Below are 26,229 nucleotides of genomic sequence, written 5' to 3'. Positions count from 1 at the left end.
TATCTAGCAAAAGTCATACTGTGAGAGTCAGAAATATCTTCAGGTTTGCTGTGTGCTGTCCTCAGAGTTAAGGAAACCACCGGGATCCCATCCTTCCCTCCCGGGAAAGGAGACTGACAAAAAAAGGATACAGAAAGCTTCTGGTTTCCATTGTTTTTAAGGAAAAATCTACATAAGAAACTTCCTTTAAAAAAATCCCTTAAGTTCTGCTACCAAAGACATAGGCAAAGACATCTAAATAGCCACAGAGTCAAAAAAAAAAAAAAAAAAGTTTATTTGAGAACAAGAGGAAGCTTTTGCACATCTGACAAGGTACACGTGTTTTGATAACAGACGCCATCCATATTTCAGCTCTACCAATATTGCCACAAATTGAACATATTTTTTCTAACAAAGATATGGACATAAGTAAAGGACTATGACTAAATAGAGTCAAAGGAAAGGTGAGGCCCCACAGCTTATCCCTTAGACTGATTCATGACATAGGATTTAAATCGAACAATCCAGTCTCCTAATGCAGTGGTTCTCAACTTGGTTTCTTATCAGAATGCCAGGGACTCTTCGAACGAATATTCCTAATACTAGGCTGTACCCGAATCAGAGTCTTGGGGAGTGGGACCCAGGCACTGGTATTTTTTTAAGCATCCCAGGTGATTCCAATGTGCAGCCAAGGTGGACGGCCGCTGCTCCAGAGGCAGGTAACAACCATCAACAGGTTCCTCAGCCCATCCACCCTGACAGGAAGGGGCATTTGCTGGGCATCGCGGCCTCTCGGTGATCCTGTCATTCGCCTTGCTCAAGGACTCCAGGCGTTATCAGCTTTGGGTACAATTTAGAGCCTTTCCATTTGCCTTCGTGATTTTTAGAGCAATATTTAATCAGGCAAATATCATCAAAGGGAGAAAAGATGGAAAAAGAAATTTCTGTAAGGCATGATATGAATAAGTAAGTGAAAAAACAATCTCAAGTTTAAAAGTGAAGGATGAGAAGTCAAAGCCTGTGAAATTTTATTTATACAAAAGAATAAAAATACCTATTTTAAAAGGACTGATTTAAACTTATGTTTTTCAGCTTTTCCTGTTCCTTGAACATGAAACTGCTTCCAACTCAGAAAGATTTAAGATAGGTAATTATTAAATAAACACTCTTTACCTTCCCTCTGCAAAAAAAACCCCAAAAAGCCAAGTTCCCATTTTATTTATGGTAAACCAAATTATTTTCAGTTAAGAATATTGGCAACTGCACGAAACAGATTATCAGATATGTCAGCAGGAAGGTAGGAGCTGTACAATGGCATTACAAAAAAGTCCCCAAAGAAAATAAGATGGTAAAAGCAATCATAGAAAAATGATAAAACACAAACAAATAAGAAAACGCCAGATATTTACAGCCTCCCTCTGAAATGTGACTTGTTCTACGTTCAGCATAAAACAAACCTAAAGAACATTTCTTGATGCGCATCACAGATGAAGCTGGTGCCAGCCAGTTTGACAGGGGAGACATTGGGTTCCAAGAAGGGAGAAACGCACAGTTAGCAACTTGCTGGGATTAAAACAATGTCCTGGGTCTTCCTGCAATTGTTACTGAAAATGACACAAAGTAAATGCTCCGATATGGTCTCACAGAAATGACTTGTTTGTCACCACATTTCAGAACAAACTACTCAGAGTCACAGGCACCGGGTCTGGGAAAGCAGAGATGGATGGCCACGCAGCCAGGTGAGGGGTGTTTATCTTTGTGAGGTCGGAGGAGGGAAGCAGGGCTCTATAGCCTGGACGCTTGTGCACTAATGAGTCTTCTAATAATCCTGAAGAGAGAAAAACAAAAGCCCCAACTTATTCTCAGCAGAACACTGATAAATTCTCACCAAAAACCCTGCTAGGCTATTGCTCTGTAGCCAAAGATTCTATTTCAGATTTGACAGACAATATTTCACATCGAAAATGGCTTGTCTTCTGAGTCCACGAAGGGACAGAAACGTCAATTCTGCCTTATTAGACCTGAGAACTCACCAGTTAGAGGCATGGGGGTGATGAGGAGGGATAGTATTAACAGTTCATTATTTAATCAAAGGAAATTTTTCTTCAGTAAAAAATGTGTGAGCCTTTCTCTCTCCAAAATATAAAGAAAGTACACACACAAAAAAAAAAAAAAAAAAGAAAAGAAAAGAAAGTACACAAACCTAAAAGTCAAAGTGCATCCAGATGGATACTCCAGACTTTAAAACAAGAACTGTGACCCCAGATTAGGAACACTCAAGCTCTGAAGACAAATACGTTTTTCTAACCATCTACAAAAATCACCAGCCTCTCTGAAATGGTCTGGCTGATACTTACAGCTCGTGGTTTTTTGTTTAACTTCAGATCAATCCTGTGATAGGAAAGATAAAAGATATTTGCATTTTAATTTACAGAAAACGGGTCCAAGAATCAGCTACTGCATAGGGCACAAGCTATAACAAAGACTATTTGGTTAAGTAAAATCCACATTCTTCATTAGACTATGTCATATTTAGTTGTTTACCCAGATATTATTAAGCAAGTATTTATTAAAAACATGAGCAGATACTCTTGCCACAAGGTAAACTTAGATGACTCAAAAAGAAATACACTATAGCAGTTACAAAAGTCGTACAATTTTTAAAAATTATTCCAAAATTACACGTTAAAGAGCTTGGATTAAGAGGGCATGCTCTACGTTAATATGTTAGCTCTGCAACTATGTTGCTGATAATCACTGAGACACTGAGTGATTAAGAACAGGAAAGAGACTAGGAGTTTGTATTCCTGGACATGAAACAAAAAAGAAATTCAACAAATTTCAATTTTTAAATCTTTCCAGAGCAAAACATCAAGATCTTAAACTATCAATCTCCTTATGAAGCAAAGCCAGGATATCAATTTAAATATGAATCAAAGTAAAGGTTATCTATTTTTAAGGAAATCAAAATGCATAAAAGTGAAGTTTACTTAATTTTGCTTAAGTTATTAAATAAAATGTTACCTCCATCACGTTTTTCTGTTTTTAAAAAAAACTTCCCAGCCTAACCTAATATATATACCTACAATTAAACAGATAAACTATGGGTTAGAAAGGTCTCAAAAAGGCATATTTGTCTCTACACACTAAACAACACAGCACAAATACTAATTCAAATCAAACTTACTCAAAGTCATAATCAAACATGCCAGACGGGCTGAGGGGCAGCATTTGAAAGGAAGAAAGCAATAGCAATTAATATCCTAATTGAATAAATTAGTTGATTAGCCACCCTAGCAAGATTTGTAGAAATAAAATCACTTTTAAGAATCTTAAGCCACAAAGTTTCAAACATCAAAGCACCAAAGATTCTGTGGTTGGGAGATTCCCTTCCCTCAGTGGATTTCATATCAGAAGAACAGACTATAAAAAGAAAAGTTATTTCATTAGAAAACTAGATACCTGCAGGCCTTCTATTAACTGCCAGATTCAGAGTTAGAACTTTTAAATCATTTAATTATAATGAAAAATAAACAGGGCATTTAGAAGAAATAGAGAACAAAGGGTTTAGTCACATAATGAAAAGTGCTTTGAAGACACTACCAACAACTCAGCATAATACACTTTCACTAAAATGAAAGATAAAAATATCATACATTTTTGAAAATAAAAAACATTTTGCAATTTCTAACTCGGGTTTTATATTTAAGCATGTCCAAACATGGTACTCCTTTTCTCTGCATTCATGCTAGAAGCCAAAGGTTGAATCAGAGTCTAATTCCAAAAACCACAGAGCCATATGACTCTGCCCCTGAACTGGTGAGGTCAGTTAACGGTTTATGTCAGGGCTACAATTATGGAACGCCGAAGTCTGCAGTGCGCCTGTTGAAACAAAGGGAAGTTGACATCCACAAGCACCCAAGCCGTAAGGGTCCAGATGGGAGCAGCCTAGAGGAGAAGGCCATTTCGGGCCATCACCACTAACAGACCATGGGCTGGGCAGACCTCCAAAGCAAATGTTAACCAGGGGCACGACACCAGCTCCCTGGCTCCAAAGCCTTTCAGACTGTAGACAGGAGGTAAAACAATATGCAAAACGGCTGTATTTCCTCCTAGCCAATGTTTGCAAGAGTGAAGCTGGAAGAAAGCTTAACTTCAATAATGTTTATGCAACAGTTTCACTTAGGACATTTGGGAAAAGTATACAGTAAGTGTACAAACCAGGAACCGTCAGAAATTTAACTTTCAGCCTAACTTAACTTTGTTCAGAAATTAAAGAGGTAGACTGTACCTACTTCATGAAAACGTCACAAACTACCTAGAATTCTAGAGCTTGGTACAGTATCAAAAACCTGTAAGAGCAGCTATAGGTTATACTGATTTCAACTTTTTTCTTTAAAGACACTGGGACTTATCGTTCAGATATCACATAAAATATAAGACTTTAGAATCTTGTGATCATTTATGAATGCTAAAAATTATTTGATAGATTTTTATATTCCTAAAGAGGACAAATTCAAAGTTCTTCCTTTTTTGCTAGGGTACTTATTTATTTCCATTTTGATTTACTCATCACTAAACGGTGTCTTACACATGGTGGGTATTTAGACTTTTGTTGAAATAATTTACTGTTGACTTTTATCTGACAATATGGGGTGTGGTACATTGAAGGAGAAACGACACTGTACGGGGAGCAAAGTTACAAACATGTGTAGATACAGTGCTCCCCCGCCCCCGTCCCCCAATCAGTCAGACCCACTAAGACATTAGTCAGGGGCAAGGGGTTTGGGCCAGACACAATTCCTGACTAAAGATGGCAGGAATCTGAGAAGGTGTAATAAACCTATTTTCTCCAGAAAGAAGGCAAATCAGCTCCACTATCCTCCCTCAGGGCAGGTGAGTCCCTAAGGCCAACGGAGAAACCCAGAAGGATACTGAACCTAGGGAACACAAAAGGATCAGGCTTTCCAAACAGAAAGCCCCATTGTGAAGGCAATAATTAACATCAAATATCTTTTTAAATCCTAGTATTTTTCTGGAAGGAGTTAGTTCCTAGGGCCAGGAGAGGAAAGTGTAGGAAATGCTGTTACTATGGAAATCTACCAGCAATCTGCAAGAAGAAAGTTAAGTTCAATGCCTAATTCCCTTTTATTCAGCTGATCATATTATTAAGGAAAATAAGGTATTACCTGAAATAAACAATAGCTATCAATAGTCTAGTGTACCACCAGGAGTGGAGAAACTGTCCCAGAAACTTTCAAGGAATTTACCCCTCTTCTAGATACTCTGAAATAGGAAAATAATTATCCCATTTAAAATGACACTGGGGCTTCCCTGGTGGCGCAGTGGTTGAGAGTCCGCCTGCCGATGCAGGGGATACGGGTTCGTGCCCCGGTCCGGGAAGATCCCACGTGCCATGGAGCGGCTGGGCCCGTGAGCCGTGGCCGCTGAGCCTGTGCGTCCGGAGCCTGCGCTCCGCAATGGGAGAGGCCACAACAGTGAGAGGCCCGCGTACCGAGGGCGAAAAAAAAAAAAAATGACACTGGTGTAAACTTAATGAAAGAAACACAGAGCATGACCTTTTTATCTTGACAATTTAAACAAATATTTTTAAGAGTATGGATCTCTGCTGTTTATGATAAACTAGCGTCAGTCCTGTCACAGTGATTAAATAAGCTGTAGAATTACCAAAAAAAAAAAAAGAGAGAGAGAGAGAGATGCAATTTTTGCTCTCTCTTACTGCACTTATGAGATTGGCGTGGTGATTTCTGGTTTGCAGAAAAATGTTAAGCTGCAGTCCTTAGTACTATCTGGAGGATGTACTATTTCTGGGTCTAAAAACCACCACGACCATTGACAAGAAAAACTCTTAAAAGAATTAAAGAATTAGTTGATGCCAAGGAGGCTTAAACCCGTTAGAGTTAATTCTGTATTATCCCTGTATGCCACATCTGGCAAAGGTAACAGCTGTAATATCCTGGGTGCCTGAGGGAATGTTCCATGGGACAGCCCAGCCCAGAAGCAAACTAACTCTGGCACAGGGAAGCCCACCCATTCCTTGCACGTCCCCTTTCATCTCCTCAGCATGCAGGCTCCTAAGAGAAGCAGGACAAAAGCTAACCTGGTGTATATCTGGTTTTCATACCTCCCAGAAGAAGATTTGAGGCCATTCTTTCCTCTAGAAACTAATGTATTACCCTCTCTTGAGTTCAGCTGTATAATTTCCAATTATCTGAGCTAACAGGCCCAGGCATTATCCTATAAACCCCAAGCAGAGTGAATGCTAAAATCCTCTCTGGGTGGCACCTGACCTCTCTGTCCACTGATGTGATTCCTATCTCATTAGGCACTGCAAAAAAACACAATGAACAAACATTATCTAGGAAGGTGCTCTCGTATCTTATAGCACTTATATTGTTCCTCTGATACTGAAATCAGCATTTTACAAAGATATATAAAAATAGAGAAATCATAAGCAATCAAAAAACTTGTATTTAAAAAGCATAAAGGCACTATCAGTTCTGTCCATCCTCCAGGGAAAAAGAATAGGCAGGGATCAGGATTAGGAGCCAAAGACATATCCCACTTTTCAGCGTCCCAGCCCATGCTAGTGGCATCTTCCAAATACTAGTACACAGATTCCATTTCTATTTCCCTTTTTCTCTTCTGAAAGGATTTCAAATTCACTGTATTAAACAAAATCCTTCATTCTCTTCTGAAAGGATTTCAAATTCACTGTATTAAACAAAGTCCTTCACAGTTACTCTAATGCCCACTAATTCCTCCCTTAGAGAAAAATTAGCCTGTTTTTCACTTGGACCAAATGAATTTCTTCCCATCAGCAACAGAAAGACCACACCAATCCTGAAGAATGTTTATTCTATTAAAGTCCCTTCACAGCAATGGTCAGGAAGCTCTAAGTGGGTGGGGATAGGGTGGGGGCATAGGGGGTGGGGAAAGGTGGTCCCTACCACTGACCTGTGCCGGTTTTTATTCTTTCGTTTTTTATGGCTGCTATGATGACTCCCTGAGGAAGTAGAAGAAGCAGCCTTTTGAGGTTTCACTCCCTGCACAGATCCATCCAGATCCTCAGGATCCTCCTGGCTGGGCTCATTTTCCTGATTGTGGAAGTCTGGAGAAGTATCACTTTCCGTCCCACTTCCTGGCTCCCCTGGAGGGAATAAACACAAGTCCCCAAAAGCATCATCAGTACTCCTCAGGCAGTTTGTCCATCAGTCAGGAAAGATTTTCTAAGCACGAAGACATAGAAAAAGACTTGTTTCCTACCCTCAAGGACCATATGTTCTAACTGACAGGAAGATACATACAGTCAAAGTTACCAGAGTTCCTGAGAAACTTGTAATCTGAAACAATGTAACCAGAGGCAACAGACCTAAGGACAGCTGGGAGATCGGACCATACAACCAAGATAACCTTGCTACATAAAGGTTATTTAAACAAGAATATGCTAATGGGATTAATAATTACACAAGAAGCATTATCAAAAACATAGGGCTTCCCTGGTGGCGCAGTGGTTGAGAATCCGCCTGCCGATGCAGGGGACACGGGTTCGTGCCCCGGTCTGGGAAGATCCCACATGCTGCGGAGCGGCTGGGCCCGTGAGCCATGGCCACTGAGCCTGTGCATCCGGAGCCTGCGCTCCGCAAAGGGAGAGGCCACAACAGTGAGAGGCCCGTGTACCACAAAAAAAAAAAAAAAAAAAAAAACAAAAACAAAAACATTACATAGGTCTTCGGCAGGTGAGAGATGACCTTGGGAAAACATCCTACAGCTGGCCCTGGTTCCTTCCCCAGACCACATGGGAATCCTGACTCTCCATCAAGAAAAAGGGCCCAGGAGAAGAGCCCCATTGCCTAAGTTACTCTGAGAAGCCTTAAGAACATTATTTTAAAAATGGTAATAATACCCTTCAGCTGACAGATATTCCCAATTTTATTTATTTATTTATTTTTAACATCTTTATTGGAGTATAATTGCTTTACAATGGTGTGTTAGTTTCTGGTGTATAACAAAGTGAATCAGCTATACATACACATGTATCCCCATATCTCCTCCCTCTTTCCCTCCCACCCTCCCTATCCCACCCTTCTAGGTGGTCACAAAGCACCGAGCTGATCTCCCTGTGCTATGTGGCTGCTTCCAACTAGCTATCTATATTTTACACTTGGTAGTGTATATATGTCCATGCCACTCTCTCACTTCGTCCCAGCTTACCCTTCCCCCTCCCCATGTCCTCAAGTCCATTCTCTACATCTGCATCTTTAATTCTGTCCTACCCCTAGGTTCTTCAGAACCATTTTTCTTTTTTTAGATTCCATATATATGTGTTAGCATACGGTATTGTTTTTCTCTTTCCGAGTCACTTCACTCTGTATGACGGACTCTAGGTCCATCCACCTCACTACAAATAACTCAGTTTTGTTTCTCTTTATGGCTGAGTAATATTCCATTGTTTATATGTGTATGTGCCACATCTTCTTTATCCATTCATCTGTCGATAGACACTTAGGTTGCTTCCATGTCCTGGCTATTGTAAATAGAGCTGCAATGAACACTGTGGTACATGACTCTTTTTGAATTATGGTTTTCTCAGGGTATATGCCCAGTAGTGGGATTGCTGGGTCCTATGGTAGTTCTATTTTTAGTTTTTTAAGGAACCTCCATACTGTTCTCCACAGTGGCTGTATCAATTTACATTCCCACCAACAGTGCAAGAGGGTTCCCTTTTCTCCACACCCTCTCCAGCATTTACTGTTTGTACATATTCCCAATTTTAAAACATCCCTCAGATATATTAAATAAGCAAGTTCAAGAACAATTTGCATAAACATGTTTTTAAGAAAAATTACATGTATTTTGGTAAATGTATACTTTTTCTTCTTGAAACTCTTAATACAAAAGGATGGGGGAGGAGAAGACTTTCACTTTACTGAGCTGTTGAAGAATCCTAAATATGTACATACATTACCTGTTTCTAAAAATTGTCAAAAGGGGTTATGTGGACAGCAGAACCAGGGACCACCTTTCTTCTTCTTATGTTTTTGTATTATAAACTACTGGGAAGAGATTTCAAATTGAGTAGCACATGGATATGAGAGCTAAAAGAAAGAGGCAATCCCAAAAAAGCAGAAGAGAGAAATAGCAGCAAATCTCAGCAAACATGAAACCCTATTTTTGAACACTCTGTGGAAATAACAGAAGAAGGAGCTAGGAACTAGGAAGCTAGAAAAAGTATACTGACCAACCCTGTCCTGAGGTTCAGGAAAACTGATTTCATATAAAAATGAGCACAAGAACTTCAAAACTTACTACACAAAGCTAGAGTAACCAAGACTGTATGGAACGAGCATAAGAATAGACATATAGGTCAAGGGAACAGAATTCAGAGTCCAGATATAAATCCTTACATTTATGGTCAATTGATTTTCAACAAGAATGACAAGACAATTCAATGAAAAAAGAATCGTCTTCTGACAAATGGTGCTAAGATAACTGGATATCCACATGCAAAAGAATGAAATTGGAACCCTATCTCACACCATATACAAAAATTAACTCAAAATGGATCAGAGACCTAAATGTAGGAGCTATAAAACTCTTAGAATCTATTGGATTAGGCAATGGTTTCTTAGATAAGACCACAAAAGCAAGCATGACAAAAGAAAAAATATGTAAAGTGAACTATATCATGTATGTAAAACTCTTGAACTGCAAATATCACCCAAAAAGTAAAACAACCCACAGGGGTGAGGTGAGGGCAAAATGGGCAAAGGGGGTCAGCTATACGGTGACAGATGGAAACTAAACTTTTGGTGGTGAGAACACTGTAGTATATATAGAAGTCAAGATATAATGTTGTACATATCAAACTTATATGTTATAAACCAATGCTAACTAGAAAAAAACAGAAAAAAAATCACAACCCACAGAATGGGAGAAAATATTTGCACATCATATATCTGATAAAGACTTGTATCCAGAATACATAAAGAACTCTTAGAACTCAATAAGAAAAAGACCAAAAAAGGGCTTCCCTGGTGGCACAGTGGTTGGGAATCTGCCTGCTAATGCAGGGCACACGGGTTCGAGCCCTGGTCTGGGGGGGATCCCACATGCCGCGGAGCAACTAGGCCCGTGAGCCACAACTACTGAGCCTGCGCATCTGGAGCCTGTGCTCCGCAACAAGAGAGGCCGCGATAGCGACGCCCGCGCACCGCGATGAAGAGTGCCCCCCGCCACTTGCCACAACTAGAGAAAGCCCTCGCACAGAAACGAAGACCCAACACAGCCAAAATAAATTAATTAATAAACTCCTACCCCCAACATCTTTAAAAAAAAAAAAGACAAAAAAAATTAAAAACATCAGCAATGGATTTGAATAGACATTTCCCAAAAGAAGATATACAAATGGCCAATAAGCACAGGAAAAGATGCACAACATCATTAGCTATTAGGGAAATGAAAATCAAAACTACAATGAGATAGCACTGCCTACCCACTAGGGTAACTATAATGGAAAGACAAACAGAAACAAGTGTTGGTGAAGATGTGGAGAAACTGGAACCCTCAAACACTGCTGATGGGAATATAAATTGTACAGCCAACTTGGAAGACAGTTTGGCAGTTCCTCAAAAGATTAAACATTGAGTTAACAAATCACCAGCAATTCCACTTCTGAGTATATATCCAAGAGAAATGATAACACGTTCACACAAAACTGGTCATAAATGTTCACAGAAGTATTATTCACAGCAGCAAAATGTCCATCAACTGATGAATGCATAAATAAAATGTGGTATATCCATGCAATGGAATATAGGCACAGCTCGGAGACATTGTGGATTTGGTCCTAGACCACCACAATAAAGCGAGTGTCAAAATAATGTGAGTTACACAAATTTTTTGGTTTCCCAGTGCATATAAAAGTTGTGTTTACATTATACTGCAGTCTGTTAAGTGTGCAACAGCATTATGTGTCTAAAAAAATGTACCTACCTTAATTTAAAAATACATTATTGCTAAAAAATGCTAACCATCATCTGACAGCACAGGGTTGCCACAAACATTTAATTTGTAAAAAATGCAGTATCTGCAAAGTGCAATAAAACAAAGTATGCCTGTATTATTCAGCATTAAAAAGAAATGCAGTACTAATACATGGTCTGTTTGGGAGTTTTTAAGTGTGATTATAGTGTAAAGGGCCTATCATTTATATAACTACCATATGATCCAGTAACCCCACTTACGGGTATTTATCCAAAAGAACTGAAATCAGGATCTTGAAGAGATATCTGCACTCCCATGTTCACTGCAGCATTACTCAATAGCCCAAATGTGGAAACGACTTAAATGTCCGTAAATAGATGAACGGATAAAGAAACTGTGGTCGGGCTTCCCTGGTGGCGCAGTGGTTAAGAATCTGCCTACCAATGCAGGGGACACGGGTTCGAGCTCTGGTCTGGGAAGATCCCACATGCCACGGAGCAACTAAGCCCGTGTGCCACAGCTACTGAGACTGCAAGCCACAACTACTGAGCCCGAGTGCCACAACTACTGAAGCCCATGCGCCTAGAGCCTGTGCTCGCAACAAGAGAAGCCACTGCAATGAGAAGCCAATGCACTGCAACAGAGTAGCCCCCGCTTGCCGCAAATAAAAGAAAGCCCATGCGCAACAAGGACCCAACACAGCCAAACATAAAATAAATAAATAAATTTATTTTAAAAAAAGAAAATGTGGTATATACATAACAAACAATGGAATATATTATTCAGCCTTAAAAAGAAGGAAATCCTGTCATATGCCACAACATGGATGAACCTGGAGGACATTATGCTAAGTGAAATAAGCCAGTCACAGAAAAACAAATACTGCATGATTCCACTTCTATGAGGTATCTAAAACAGTCAAACTCACAGAAGCAGAAAGTAGAATGGTGGGGCTTCCCTGGTGGCGCAGTGGTTGAGAGTCTGCCTGCCGATGCAGGGGACGCGGGTTCGTGCCCCGGTCTGGGAAGATCCCACATGCTGCGGAGCGGCTAGGCCTGTGAGCCATGGCCACTGAGCCTGCGCGTCCAGAGCCTGTGCTCCACAACGGGAGAGGCCACAACAGTGAGAGGCCCGCGTACCCCCACCCCCACCCCCCCAAAAAAAAAGAAAGTAGAATGGTGGTTGCCAGTGGCTGGGGGGAGGGGGGAGTTGCTGTTTGATGAGTATAAAGTTTCAGTCATGCAAGACAATTAAGTCCTAGAGATCTGCAGTGCAACTCTGTACAGTTAAGACTATCGTATTGTGCACTTAAAAATCTGCAGGGGGCTTCCCTGGTGGCGCAGTGGTTGACAGTCCGCCTGCCGATGCAGGGGACACGGGTTTGTGCCCTGGTCCGGGAAGATCCCACATGCCGCGGAGCGGCTGGGCCCGTGAGCCATGGCCACTGAGCCTGCGCATCTGGAGCCTGTGCGTGCGTAATCAAAATAAATAAATAAATAAATAAAAATAAAAATAAAAACTATCATTTGGCAATACATACTGAAAGGGACTTCCCTGGTGGCACAGTGGTTGAGAATCCGCCTGCCAATACAGGGAACACGGGTTCGATCCCTGGTCTGGGAAGATCCCACATGCTGCGGAGTAACTGAGCCCATGCGCCACAACTACTGAGTCTGTGCACTAGAGCCCGCGAGCCGCAACTACTGAGCCTGTGTGCCACAACTACTGAGGCCCGTGCGCCTAGAGCCCGTGCTCTGCAACAAGAGAAGCCCGTGCACTGCAACGAAGAGTAGCCCCTGCTCGCCGCGACTAGAGAAAGCCCGCGTGCAGCAACAAAGACCCAACACAGCCAAAAATAAATTTAAAAAAAAATTTTAAAAAACCCAACATACTAGAATATGTATACAAGAAGCGGGGGTAGATTTCTGAGATTTTTCAACATAATACAGGGGGTGGAGGTGAGGGTAGGTAGGGTGTGGATAGGACAGGACTGGCCACAGCGTGATGGTTTGGGGCAGTGTGATGGGTACACAGGGACTCATTGTTTTGTCTGTATTTGCATAGATTCAAAATTCACTCTGATGAAAGAGTTTAAACGTAATCTTTTTCCCCCTTATTTTACCCCAGTGTATCTGTAACAGGCCCTTCCAAGGTATGCTTTTAAGAATGGGAATGGCAAGACTCTTTTTGGAAAGTCCAGGGTGTTTTCCAACACCAATAACCAATTCCCTGATTCCCCAGACACCAACATTTGAATCTAATTCTGACACTAACTACTGGAGTCAGGGCAGAACCCACAATTTAAGGGCTCAGTCCCACAAGAGTGCCCCCTACTTCAGACACCAGTCACCAGTCCTGGGCCTCCCAGACATCCAACAGACCAGCTATAGATCAGGGATACCACAACCTCCTCCTCAGGGTCAATAATGTGCTAGAATCAGGAACATGCTTTATTACAAAGGATACAACTCAGAAACAGGCAAATGGAAGAGGCACCCAGGGCAAGGTATGGGGAGTGGCGTGGAGCTTCCTTGCCTTCTCTGGGCTGGGAACCTTCCCAGCACTGCACCATGTGCACCAACAGAAACTCCATCATTTAGGGGTTTTTATGGAGGTTTCATTATGCAGGCATGACTAATTAAGTCACTAGCCATTGGTGATGAGCTCAATCTCCAGCTCCCTTCCCCTCCCTGGAGGTTTCAGGGTTAAGGCTGAGAGTTCCAAACTGCTAGTCAAGGACTGGTCTTTTGGGTGACCAGCCCCCATCTGATGCTACCTGTGGGCGAGGGAGGGGTGGTGAACACGGCCACCAATCATCTCATTAGCATACAAAAGACTACTCTTTTGCACGCTAGTCAATCTTTTATTTTTAAAATTCATTTATGTATTTATTTTTGACTGCGTTGGGTCTTCCTTGCTGTGCACGGGCTTTCTCTAGTTGCAGCGAGTGGGGTCTACTCTTCATTGCGGTGCGCGGGCTTCTCATTGCGGTGGCTTCTCTTGTTGCGAAGCACGGGCTCTAGGCAAGTGGGCTTCAGTAGTTGTGGCACGTGGGCTCAGTAGTTGTGGCTCGCAGGCTCTAGAGCATGGGCTCAGTAGCTGTGGCACACGGGCTTAGGTGCTCCGCGGCATGTGGGATCTTCCTGGACCAGGGCTCGAACCTGTGTCCTCTGCATTGGCAGGTGGATTCTTAACCACTGCGCCACCAGAAAAGTCCCATGCTAGTCATTCTTAATATTCTGGAGAGTCCAAGAGTTTTAGGAGCTGTGTGCCAGGAAAGGGGACAAAGACCAAATATACATTTCCCTTCATACTACAGAAAGTAACTGGGCTATAATTATGAAAATCATTCTTTGACACAGTAGTGCCACTTCTGGGACACTGTCATACAGAAATTAAAACTCCACTACAAAAAAGCATATGGGTACAAGGATGTTTACTGTGACACTGTTCATAGTGGGGGAAAAGGGAGATGATGGGAATATTCATCAACAGAGGAGGAACAACCAGCCTAGGGGGTATTTTCTGGCCTTTGAAAAGAATGTGGGACTTCATGTGGCACAGTGGTTAAGAATCTGCCCGCCAATGCAAGGGACCCCGGTTCGAGCCCTGGTCCGGGAAGATCCCACATGCCACGAAGCAACTAAGCCCGTGCACCACAACTACTGAGCCTGTGTTCTAGAGCCCGTGAGCCACAACTACTGAGCCCACACACCACAACTACTGAAGCCTGCATGCCTAGAGCCCGTGCTCCGCAACAAGAGAAGCCACGACACCGAGAAGCCTGCGCACTGCGACGAAGAGTAGCCCCCACGCTCCACAACTAGAGAGAAGCCTGCGTGCCACAATGAAGAGTCTGCGCACCGCAACAAAAAAGATTCTGCGTGCCGCGATAAAGATCTCACGTGTGGCAACTAAGACCCGACGCAGCCAAATAAACAAAGAAAGAAATAGGGCTTCCCTGGTGGTACAGTGGTTAAGAATCTGCCTACCAATGCAGGGGACACGGGTTCGAGCCCTGGTCCGGGAGGATCCCACATGCTGCAGAGCAACTAAGTCCATGCACCACAACTACTGAGCCCGTGTGCCACAACTACTGAAGCCCATGTGCCTAGAGCCCATGCTCCTCAACAAGAGAAGCCACCGCAATGAGAAGCCCGCACACCACAATGAACAGTAGTCCCCGCTCGCCACAACTAGAGAAAGCCCGCGCACAGCAACAAAGACCCAACGCAGCCAAAGATAAAAATAAATAAAATAAATACATTTATAAAAAATAAATAAATAAGACTGCAAGATGCTAACAACAGCTGACACAGACAGTCCTTACCATAAGCCAGGCACTGCTGTACACACTTCAAATATATTAATAATACAACCCTCACAAAAGGGTTAAAAAGTTAAAAAAAAAATCTAACGAAATATAAGAAGATGAGTCTAAGATGGAGAGGTATGGTCAGGACAGCCTTCTTCTGCCATACTCAATCCTATTTATTCAGATAAAAAATGTCACGGTGGAATTTAAACTGGACCTTGAAAAATGAGAGCCAAAATAACTAAAAAATAGCACATGCAAAAAAATGCAGAGGTGAGAAAACACAAGGTATTTGGGACAAATAAGTCAAACAACACCTTTTAAACAGAGAGCTTGAGAAATAACAGGTGAAATGGAACGACAGGTTGAGCGGAGTCATAACTGTCAGACTAGGGGATCTAACATGGGGGACAATACGAGGGGATGTTAAGAAAACTGACTTGTTGCTTAATCTTTCTGAGCCTGTTTCCCCATCTGTGAAATAGGAATTCTTTCTCTCACATGTTGAGTATCTCTTATGCACGAGACATTGGGCTAGATGCTTGGGGCTACAGCCATGTTCCCTATCCTCAAGAAGTAGCTTTAGGGATTAAGTGAGATAATGGAAAGTAAAGTGTTTGCTTAGTGTCCGGAACACAGTAAGTATTCAAATCTCAACATCTTTGACATCTACAAACACATAAGTCAAATTCCAAGCAATCAGTCAGGGTTATTTGCAGTAAAACAGCTGCTAGCAGGACATAACAAGATGAAGGCATCCAGAATTTCGGAACAGGGAAGTAACACCAAACGACTAACGTGTATTGAGTTCTCTGTGCAAACACGTGTTTTAAGATTAGGCTAGAGGCGGTTTATAAGAGCGACTGGAGCTGGGGGGACTAGATTAAACACTGTTAACGTACAAAGTGAGAGCACAAAGTAATAATGATTTCCTTCCTCAGCTCATGGAAGCAGAAGAGAAGTGACAGCAAGAGGACTGGGTTACAACATATCAAGGTACAGCAGCAAGCTGGTCAATTGATTGCTGCTGCCACCATGAAAAGACACACGAGTTTACCTCTCACTGACATAAAACTGAGCAACTCATTCTTAGAGCAAATAATGTCAAATTTTAAGTTAAATACATCTACAAATGAGATGCTCTACTTAAAGGACTAGCTACCGAAGTGTCGCAGCAGTGACTTCTGATCAGCACGCAACGTTTAAAGGCAGAAAGGAAGACACCCAGAACAATGCTCATGCAGCTGTTCAACTTACCTGTGCAATGATGTAGATGCTGGAAGGATTTGCTTTGATGAAAGCTTCAGAGAAGCCCAGTAAAACAAACAGGTGAGACTGCTGATCCTTTATAGGAAACTGGATAAAATCTGCCTGCTTTGTTTTTCTTTTACTTTATTCTTTTTAGAAAAATATACAATGCCTCACTAATTAGCATAAAATTCCCCTTTGGGACCATGTTAATCCATTCTCATTCTAGTGTAGGTACCTAAGAAGCCAAAGGAAGCAAAAGTAGTGCATTTTTTTGAGGAAAATTTCAGAACAGTTCAAAAATAAATGCCAAAAGTGCAAAACTCCAAAATTCTTAAGATCTGAGAATATACAAGTACAAATTCTAAGAGAAAGGGATGTTTTCTTCATTACCACCAAAGATCAAAAACACAGAAGTCATTCCACAAGATCTGTTATACAAAAATTCTGAGACAACGGAAAGACTCTGTACAAAGGAAAAAAGAGTAAAAGGCAAAGCAGACCATTCCTCATTCCTCTCTTGGAATTAAAGTTTGGATCTTTTGGGGACACTCAAGCCTTGAACTTGGTCCATGCAGTCCTAGCAGAAGCAAACATAGGTCTTCTCTGGAAGACAGCACCTTCATCCCAGCCGTCAAATAATTCTACAAATACGTTTAACTATAGTGAACAGAAGTACACAAAGATAACCAACAAGCACACAGGGAAATTAGATTTCATGAGTGATACAACAGCAGAAACAATAAACAGAAAGAGGCTCTTAAAAACTTCAGAAACTGGAGGCTTCCCTGGTGGCGCAATGGTTGGGAGTCCACCTGCCAATGCAGGGGACACAGGTTCGTGCCCCGGTCTGGGAGGATCCCACATGCCACGGAGCGGCTGGGCCCGTGAGCCATGGCCGCTGAGCCTGCGCGTCCGGAGCCTGTGCTCCGCAACGGGAGCGCCCGCATCAGTGAGAGGCCCGCGTACCGCAAAAAAAAAAAAAAGACTTCAGAAACTGAAATTAAATACAGACTACAGAAAACCTATGCTTACTATACTTAAAGAAGTAGGGACTTCACTGATGGCGCGGTGGTTGAGAATCTGCCTGCCAATGCAGGGGACATGGGTGTGAGCCCTGGTCTGGGAAGATCCCACATTCCGCGGGGCAACTAAGCCCATGTGCCACAACTACTGAGCCTGTGCTCTAGAGGCCTGCGAGCCACAACTACTGAGCCCGTGTGCCACAGATACTGAAGCTGCACACCTAGAGCCCAAGCTGTGCAGCAAGAGAAGCCACTGCAATGAGAAGCCCAAGCACCACAACTAAGAGTAGCCCCCGCTCGCCGCAACTAGAGAAAGCCCGCACGCAGCAACAAAGACCCAACAACAAAGACCCAATGCAGCCAAAAATAAATAAATAAATAGATAAATAAAATTTTTTAAAAAGTAAAAGGCAAGTTTGAAAACAACGGCAAAGAAAGGTACTAAAAAATCACATAGCAGGGGCTTCCCTGGTGGTGCAGTGGTTGGGAATCCACCTGCCAATGCAGGGGACACAGGTTTGATCCCTGGTCTGGGAGGATTCCACATGCTGTGGAGCAGCTAGGCCCATGAGCCACGGCTGCGAGGCCTGTGCTCTGGAGCCCACGAGCCACAACTACTGAGCCCACGTGCCACAACTGCTGGGGCCCTCGCACCTAGAGCCCATGCTCCACAACGAAGAATGGCCCCCACTCACCACAGCTGGAAAAAGCCCACGCACAGCAACGAGGACCCAACGCAGCCAAAAATAAATAAATAAATTTTATATATATATATATATATAAATTACGTAGCAGATTTTTTAAGTAGTTAAGTAGAATTTCTGGAAATAAAAATGTAGTAATAGGACTTCTCTGTTGGTCCAGTGGTTAAGCCTCTGCACTTCTAATAAAGCAGGTGCAGGTTGATCCCCGGTTGGGGAACTAAGATTCCACATGCCACACAGCATGGCCAAAAAAATTTTTTTTTAAGTATAATAAAAGATCTAAAAATCAAGGGAAGGTTTAACAGTAAATCAGACTCAACTGAAAAGAGAATTAGTGAATGGGTACGTCAGAAAAAAAATTACCCATAATGCAGCACAGAGACAAAAAAGAAGATATAGAAAAGATAATAAAAGACATAAAGGATGAAATGAGAGAGAAGGTTTAACTTACATTTAACCAGAGTACCAGCAGAAGAGAGAGAGCATGGAGCAAATACAGTATCTGAAGAGGTAACAGCTGGGACTTTTCCAGAACTGATAAAAAATACCAAACCACAGTTTCATGAAGTCCAATGAAAGCCAAGCTAGATAAATTAAAAGAATGAAATCCAATAAAATACATTTAAAATGAGATAAGTAAATCAAAGAGGAACAGAAGAAGAAAGTAAGCTGGATGTAGTACTAAGATTCATTCCCCAAACACATGCTATAAATTCCTATTTGCTTTCTAGAGAGGAACCCCAAATTTGGCTTTAAGCATTTTAGTACCCATACAAAAAGGGAAACAGTCAATTACCAGGTTTTCAGTAAAAACCAACTAGTCATTCAGGGAAAACAACTATTCCTAAAGGAGATCATAATTAGTAATGATAATAAACGTTTGCAACGTCCTCTTACAATAACAGAGTGACACATTTTACAGGACCAAAATGTTAGTAAGTGCAACTTTATAGGGAAGACCAAGGAATACCAATATGATATATTCCAGAAATGGGGCTAAATCCAGGGGGAAGATCTTAGGGGAATGGATGGCCTCCACATGCTCCAGAAAATCTTCAATACATTAGTATTTGTCTCAAGTCAAGCTGCTGAAAGCAGTGGCTTTAGGAGTCTTCCTGACCAGTATCTAGGCACACCCCTTCTGTGTGGGTAATTAGGTACAGAGCCATATACTAAACTATCCGCTAAGCCTGGGGCAGGAATAATAGGCTCTTGTGAAAACTGAGGAGTCAGACATCATTCCATCGCAGCTCATAGGAGTAAGGTCCAGAATGTTCTTAAACAGTCTTGTTACTCCACAAAGCAGATGAAATGGCTCTATACATTCTAGAAGTGGTATTAATGGAGAAGAAATAAGATTTAACTGACAGTCATAATGAAAGAAAAAATCAGAAGGACTTGGTCCAACTGATTAGGCTGGCAAAAAGGAGTCAAAGCTGCCTACAAAGTTTTAAAGGACAGAGAACAGAAGTACTGTGAAACAAAACAACTAGGCAGACACATTTTCAAGGAACGAGAACAGCTCAGTTTTAGACAAAATGTTTGAGTCTGACCATCTGAGTGGAAATATCTAGAAGACATTTTCTAGAATTTTCTAGAAATGCATGACTAAAGCTCAGGAAAGGAGTTAGGGATAGGGCTAAAAATTCAGAAATCTGCACATGGAGATAATAATTGAAGTCATTAAGTAGTTCTAATTCCCATACTACCAAAATCCCTTCTCCTTAAACCACTGCCCTGGTAATGCAAACAAGAGAACTTGATCCCATAACAAGATATGCCATGTGAAAATACCCAGCCACAATACAAAAAGCAGGGTGTGTTTCAGAGTGACCCGACCCACAGGGAGAGCATCCAATACAGCTACATAGAGTCTCATACAGAAAGATAAACCTGCAGTTCTAAGTCCCATCACTAGAAATTAGAAAGGAGTTAGACTGTATGGCTTACATACAGAGAATGATACAATTTATCTACAAAGTAAATACTACCTGCTCTCCATTTTAAATTTAACAACACACAGATACATTCTGTTCATAGGATCAGAATTTCCTAAGAATTATTCAACTGGGTGCATGAGGATTTATTAGATATGTCTGAAGTTTTCCATGATAAAAGGGTTTTTTTAACTTTAAAAAATTCCCTAAGACTCAACAGAAGTGAAGACATATCTCTGTCTTTGAACAGGTGAAGTCAACCTTCATGTGACTGAAAAGGCAGGAAGGACATGGTAGTTTATTCCCCCAAAGACAGACATGATTAAGGATACCCAAAAGGGTTCCTAACTTCCAGAAAGAAGAGGCAAGAGCAAGAGATGCAGTCTTCAGATACACCATTGGATAGGAATTAAATATAGGGGCGATGGTAGCTTAAAAATAAACTGATGAAAAAGTAAAAAGATAAACTTACTCTTTTCAATGAGCTGGTCCTGAACTCCTGCCAATGCACTTACTGCCTAAAAGAAAAACCACCAGTTACTATAAAAATTATCACAGATCTCAGGAGAGCACTCACAGACAGAAAGGAAAGAGACAACCAACTCACAGATGGACAGGAAAGAGAAAACTCACAGAAACTTAACGGAGGTCTTCCTTAACAATGGGCCACAGAAAGATCCCCCCGCCTCACTTACAGCTGCTGAAGTAACTGAGGATTTACTGAAGAGCCGCTCTGCTTCCTTAAACTTCCGGTTCCTTCTATCGTTTTTGCTATTGGAGTTTCTAAAACACACACAAGAAACTCATTATAAGCACCAAGCTATGTCTGTGGCTCAAGCTGAGGACACACCAGGACAAATGTAAGGAACTTTTTTTTTAAATTACCAAGTTCCATACAGAAATGCCTCCACACCACTTGGATTGACCAAAATGACCTTCATGCTGAATGCCTATGTAGACAGCAATGTTTTCCAATGGATGGTATGTGGTCCACTGTGACACATGAGATTACTTTAGCTTTAGGTTCACAATCATTTTCATTTAATATGTATTTATTTTAATGCCTATTATTAAAAACATCTAGCACAGACTAGTGCTATGAAGTATCTCTGTTAAATAATCTTAGTTTAAAAAACTTAAGGGGCTTCCCTGGTGGCACAGTGGATAAGAAACTGCCTACCAATGCAGGGGACACGGGTTCAATCCCTGGTCCGGGAAGATCCCACATGCTGTGGAGCAACTAAGCCCATGTGCCACAACTACTGAGCCTGTGCTCTAGAGCCCACGAGCCACAACTACTGAAGTCCGTGTGCCGTAACTACTGAAGGCTGCGTGCCTAGAGCCCGTGCTCTGCAACAAGAGAAGCCATGCAATGAGAAGCCCGCACACCGCAACAAAGAGTAGCCCCCGCTCACCACAACTAGAGAAAGCCCGCATGCAGCAACGAAGACCCAACACAGACATAAATAAATAAATAAATAAATAAATAACTTAAAGAAAGAACCAGAGTTCCTTAGTGAAATGACTGATACCAGGTCTGAGACAAGAAACGGACAAGGATGGGACCTCCTTGGTGGTGCAGTTGTTAAGAATCCGCCTGCCAATGCAGGGGACCCGGGTTTGATCCCTGGTCCGGGAAGATCCCACATGCCGCGGAGTAACTAAACCCGTGCGCCACAACTACTGAGCCCACATGCCACAACTACCAAAGCCCAAGCACCTAGAGCCCGTGCTGTGCAAGGAGAGACGCCTCCGCAATGAGAAGCCCATGCACCACAACAAAGAGTGGCCCCTGCGCGCAGCGACTAGAGAAAAGCCCGCAAGCAGCAACAAAGACCCAATGCAGTCAAAAATAAATAAATAAAAAAATAAATTTACTAAAAAATTTAAAACAAAAAAAAAAAGGATAAAGGAAGCAGCCTGAGGAGGCTCCCTCTGGCCACATTTGGGGCAAACTAAGCATTAAAAAGGAAAATGATGGGTGTGTTAGCATTGTGAAAAGTCAGTGAGCTAATAATACATACTTATGATCTGTGCACTTCTTTGTATAGATTTCAATAAATTAATTTATACTAAAAAATAAAATAAACCTTTACAAAGTGACAGTACTAGATCCCAATACACTGTTTTTTTTTTTTTAAATCCATGCATCTACAGTGATTCTAAAGATAGAGAAAGAGAGAATGAAAGGGAAAGAAGATAAAAAGGGAAGACTCTTCTTTCAGAATGCCAGTAATAAATGTAAAAGGAACAGGAATATTAGAATCATCATTTTGCAACCTCCATTATAATAACTAATTCAGATAATCAACAATGGATACTAAAACCAGTGACAAAAATTGGGGTGAGCAGTATAATCACACTGCCTAAAAAGTATAACCTCCAGGGACTTCCCTAGTGGTCCAGTAGTAAAGAATACACCTTACAATGCAGGGGACGTGGACTCAATCCCTGGTCAGGGAACTAAGATACCACATGCCGTGGGGCAACTAAGCCTGCGTGCTAAAACTACTGAGCTTGCACACCTCAACTAGAGAACCCTTGTGCACCCTGGAGCCCGCGCACGCCACAACTAGAAAGAGAAAAACCTGCACGCCACAACTAGAGAGAAGCCGGAGCGCCACAACTAGAGAGAAGCCCACGCGCTGCAATGAAGAGCCCGAGCACCGCAATGACAGATCCCGCGTGCCACAACTAAGACCCAACACAGCCAAAGATAAATAAAATAAATAGATAAATAATAAATAAATCTTAAAAAATAAAAATAAATAAAAGGTATAACCTCCGAAATTCCTCGTTAATTACAAAGAGAAAAAAATAACTTTTACAATAGTGAAATCATATGATCAAACTTGGCAGCACTAATAATGGGTAATCTGGCATTATGTGCCTCCTGATAAAACAGAGGTAAACAACAAGAGGTACACAAATCACTAATGCAACATTTTTGCCAAAAATATTTAAAGGATCTCTCATGAAGTCACTATAAGAAAAACCTGGAATTGGGACACTCTACAAGACAATGTCATAAACAACCTTACCACCAAAAAGGGTGGGAAGCTCCTAAATTAAGAGACTAAGGAGACACAACAGCCAAATGCAATGCACAGACACTCACTGGTTCAAAACAAGGTAGCAATGCATTTTAGGAACACTTAGGGAAATATGAATAAAGACTGTATATTACATAATACTATTAATGTAGTGCTAATTTTCCAGGCATGTTAATTGTTGGTTACGTAAGAAACATGTTCTTATTCTTAGGAGGTACCTGCTGACATAATTTGGGGCAAATGTCATGATATCTGCTTTTAACTTTTAAATGGTTTAGCAAAAAATATATATACATATATATATGGGAGAAAGGGGAGATATAACTACAAAGGGTTAGCATGAGGGAGATCTTTGTGATGATGGAAAAGTTCTGTATCTTGATTGCAGTGGTGGTTACAGGAATCTACCCACATGATAAAATGACAGAACTACATATACACATTATACCAATGTCAATTTCCTGGTTTTGCTATTCTACTATATGGTTACATAAAACCCAACCATTGGGGAAAACTGTACTGTTTTTGCAACTCCCTATGTATCTATAATTATTTCAAATTTTAAAAAGAAATTTTTTAAAAAAAGAAATTTAAGTGTAGATATAGGGGTGTATGTTAATACATATTATAGAAAGGGAAAAAAGAGAGGAAAGCAAATGTGGTAGCAAGTTAACAACTGGTGAATGCTAGTGAAGGGTATCAAGAGATCACGAACTATTCTTTCAATTTTTCTCTAGATTTGAAAATTTTCAAAAAATTTAGAAAGTTTTCAAGAATAATATTACTAAATAAACCGTGGTACAGTTGGCACACCGATATGGCAAATCTTGTGAGGGTGGGACTCGTGACTGATTAAGATGTAGAAAACACTGATAGCAGTGCTGGTGTGTAAGGTATTATATGCTGTATTTCATTTAAGCCTCACACAACCCTGTGCCACTGGCCAGATTTCCTCTACTATACAGATGTAGGATTTGTCCAGGGTTACTCAGTGAGGCAGTGGCTGAGCCAGAGTCCAAGCTCAAGTGCAGACCTCTGTCCACCCCACTTTACTACTGTCTCCCTGCCAAGTCACTACCAACAACATACATAGCCCTAAACACAAATATTACTAGGGCACAACACAAACACTACAGGCTTCTGACACTCACTTTTGGTTGGTCAGATACCGATCCCAGCCACGAATAATGTTGCCATACATCTGAGTGTCTTCCAGGTAGCTTCCTTCAAAAGCATAGATCTGTCTCTCCAAGTTTGCCAGTGTTTCCTGAGAGATGAAAAACAAGAAAGTGGTTAATGCCTTCTACATGCAAGCATTAAGCCTAACCAAACTGAAATCTTGATATCAGACTTATAAACTCAAGTTCAACTATACAGAGACAGCCTTGTGGAAAGAAGGATGACATGGGCAGGGGCAGGCTGTTTCAGACTAAGACAGTCTAGACCCATCTTGTTGGATCCCTTTAAGAATAAAATGGAATAGAAAGAGCCTGTCCCCATTAAAATGTACACCCATGCCAAAGTTTGCATGTACTCAGGGGCTTTGTGAAAACCCAGCTGTCAAGAACCTGGGCGGAGGAAGAACATGAGCAGTCTCCACTCCCACGCATAAAAGATACTGCTACCGGGAGAGGGAAGGGTGATCAGCCTTCCAGCGCCAACTCGCTCCCCTCCCTGTAGGCTCCGAAAGGCCGCCTGCACTGGACTGCCGTTGCTATGGAAACCTGGAAGGGCAGCTTCAGGTGAGATGGGCCTCCCGGTGCTCAAGCCAAAACGCAAGGGGAGGGAGGCCTTAGCCACCAGGGTGCAAGGGTCCCGGGTGCGTGTCACAATTCCTAATTCCCTGGACCGGGTCCGCTTCCCCTCGCCTGTCACCTTCTAAGATGTTCCCAAATACATCACAACCCTGCCCATCAAAAACCGCATCCAACTAATCTACTCCTAGTCCCCAAAAGGACATGCGCCCCTCCATCTTCCAAAGGCCTGCCTGGATGTGTGGGTCCCCCTCCCACACCTGTCTCCTACCCCACCCCCCAAAGCCCACTGGCAAGCCCGAACCAATCTCCTACAGCCTGCCGACAAGCCCGGTCCCCAGCCCTCAAAGATCATGGACCCGCCCGACCTCGCCCACCCCGCAGAGCTGAGGGTCACTCTCCTCTCCAGGGCTGCCGCACGGAAGCCCCCACCCCCTGGCGCCATCCTTCCTCCACGCCCCCACCTGCCTAGTCCCCCTCCCCCTACCCGTCTCCGCGCCCCGCCCCCGGCCCGGGCTCCCTGTTCCGGATGCGTACGGCCGGCAGGCCGAGGCGCCGGCGGGCCGCGCAATGCGCAGCAGTCCTCAGGCCGCCGGACTCCCAGCCGCCGCGCTGCGCTGCGCCGGCGGAGTAACGAGCGGCGCACCGAGGCCGGGTCCTGGAGGCGGAGGCAGGCACGGGGCCCCACCCGGGCGCCCCCAGTGCCAGCCCTCACCGCCAGCTCCTGCTTCCGCTTCACGAGCTCCGCCAGCTCCCGCCGGGTGTCCGGGATCTGCGGCGGCGCCGCCTTGTTGTGCATCGCCATGTTGTGCCGAGGCGGGCGGTGGCGGCGCCAGGCTGGGGGCGGTCCTTGCGCGCCGCCGCCCGCCAGGGGGCGCCCGCCGCCGCACTGCGCCTGCGCTCACGGATTCCGGAGGCTAGCGGTGCCGCGCCGAGCTCCCGCCCGCGGGCTCGCGCGCGCCCTGCCAGGAGGACCACAGTGTTGGCCTCTGCTCTTGGTCCTGGCTGAGTTTCTGCACCACAAATTCACCGTGTCAAAAATCAGACCTCTCCGAAGTCTCCTCAGTGAATGACTTTCATTGTCCGACGAATTGCCCAAGTCAGAAACATGGGTGCCATCCTCACCCTCCTTCACCCCCTTAATCCTATCCAAAACCAAGTCGAGCCAAGTGGACTCGACTCCGGAAGGGCCCGCAAATCTATTTTC

General features: G+C 42.8%; 1 protein-coding gene across 9 annotated transcripts; it reads right to left on the bottom strand.

Moving 5' to 3' along the window:
- Window positions 1-250: 250 nt before the first annotated feature.
- MEAF6 (MYST/Esa1 associated factor 6) lies at window positions 251-25,917 on the bottom strand. Of its 9 annotated transcripts, none has more exons than XR_009338562.2 (8): window positions 25,738-25,898; window positions 24,420-24,535; window positions 20,911-20,998; window positions 20,688-20,733; window positions 6,958-7,150; window positions 3,343-3,402; window positions 2,337-2,370; window positions 251-1,807 (listed from the first exon to the last, which is right to left on the bottom strand). XR_009338562.2 is itself a non-coding variant. In XM_059081582.2 (8 exons), exons 1-8 carry the CDS (start codon window positions 25,825-25,827, stop codon window positions 1,799-1,801), a joined length of 606 nt encoding a protein of 201 aa, XP_058937565.1. In that variant the 5' UTR covers window positions 25,828-25,917; the 3' UTR covers window positions 251-1,798. The 9 variants fall into 9 exon arrangements, 5 of the variants coding, with proteins under 5 accessions (XP_058937565.1, XP_066867358.1, XP_058937571.1 ...); XR_010836191.1 differs by lacking the exon at window positions 3,343-3,402 and adding an exon at window positions 3,004-3,061; XR_010836185.1 differs by having other exon boundaries at window positions 25,510-25,886.
- Window positions 25,918-26,229: the final 312 nt, after the last annotated feature.

This window comes from Kogia breviceps, chromosome 1 (assembly GCF_026419965.1).
Source record: "Kogia breviceps isolate mKogBre1 chromosome 1, mKogBre1 haplotype 1, whole genome shotgun sequence".
NCBI classification, from domain to species: Eukaryota; Metazoa; Chordata; class Mammalia; order Artiodactyla; family Physeteridae; genus Kogia; species Kogia breviceps.
This window is presented reverse-complemented; position numbering and strand designations above follow the sequence as displayed.

Excerpts from the sequence above, each read along its gene's own strand:
- MEAF6 (XM_067011257.1), bottom strand. The coding sequence starts at position 25,827 with ATGGCGATGCACAACAAGGCGGCGCCGCCGCAGATCCCGGACACCCGG. Across the intron at positions 20,734-20,910 it reads CCTCAGTTACTTCAGCAGCT|GCAGTAAGTGCATTGGCAGG; the intron begins GTAAGTGAGGCG and ends TTTTTCTTTTAG. Across the intron at positions 2,371-3,166 it reads ATGTTTGATTATGACTTTGA|GATTGATCTGAAGTTAAACA; the intron begins GTAAGTTTGATT and ends TTCCTATCACAG.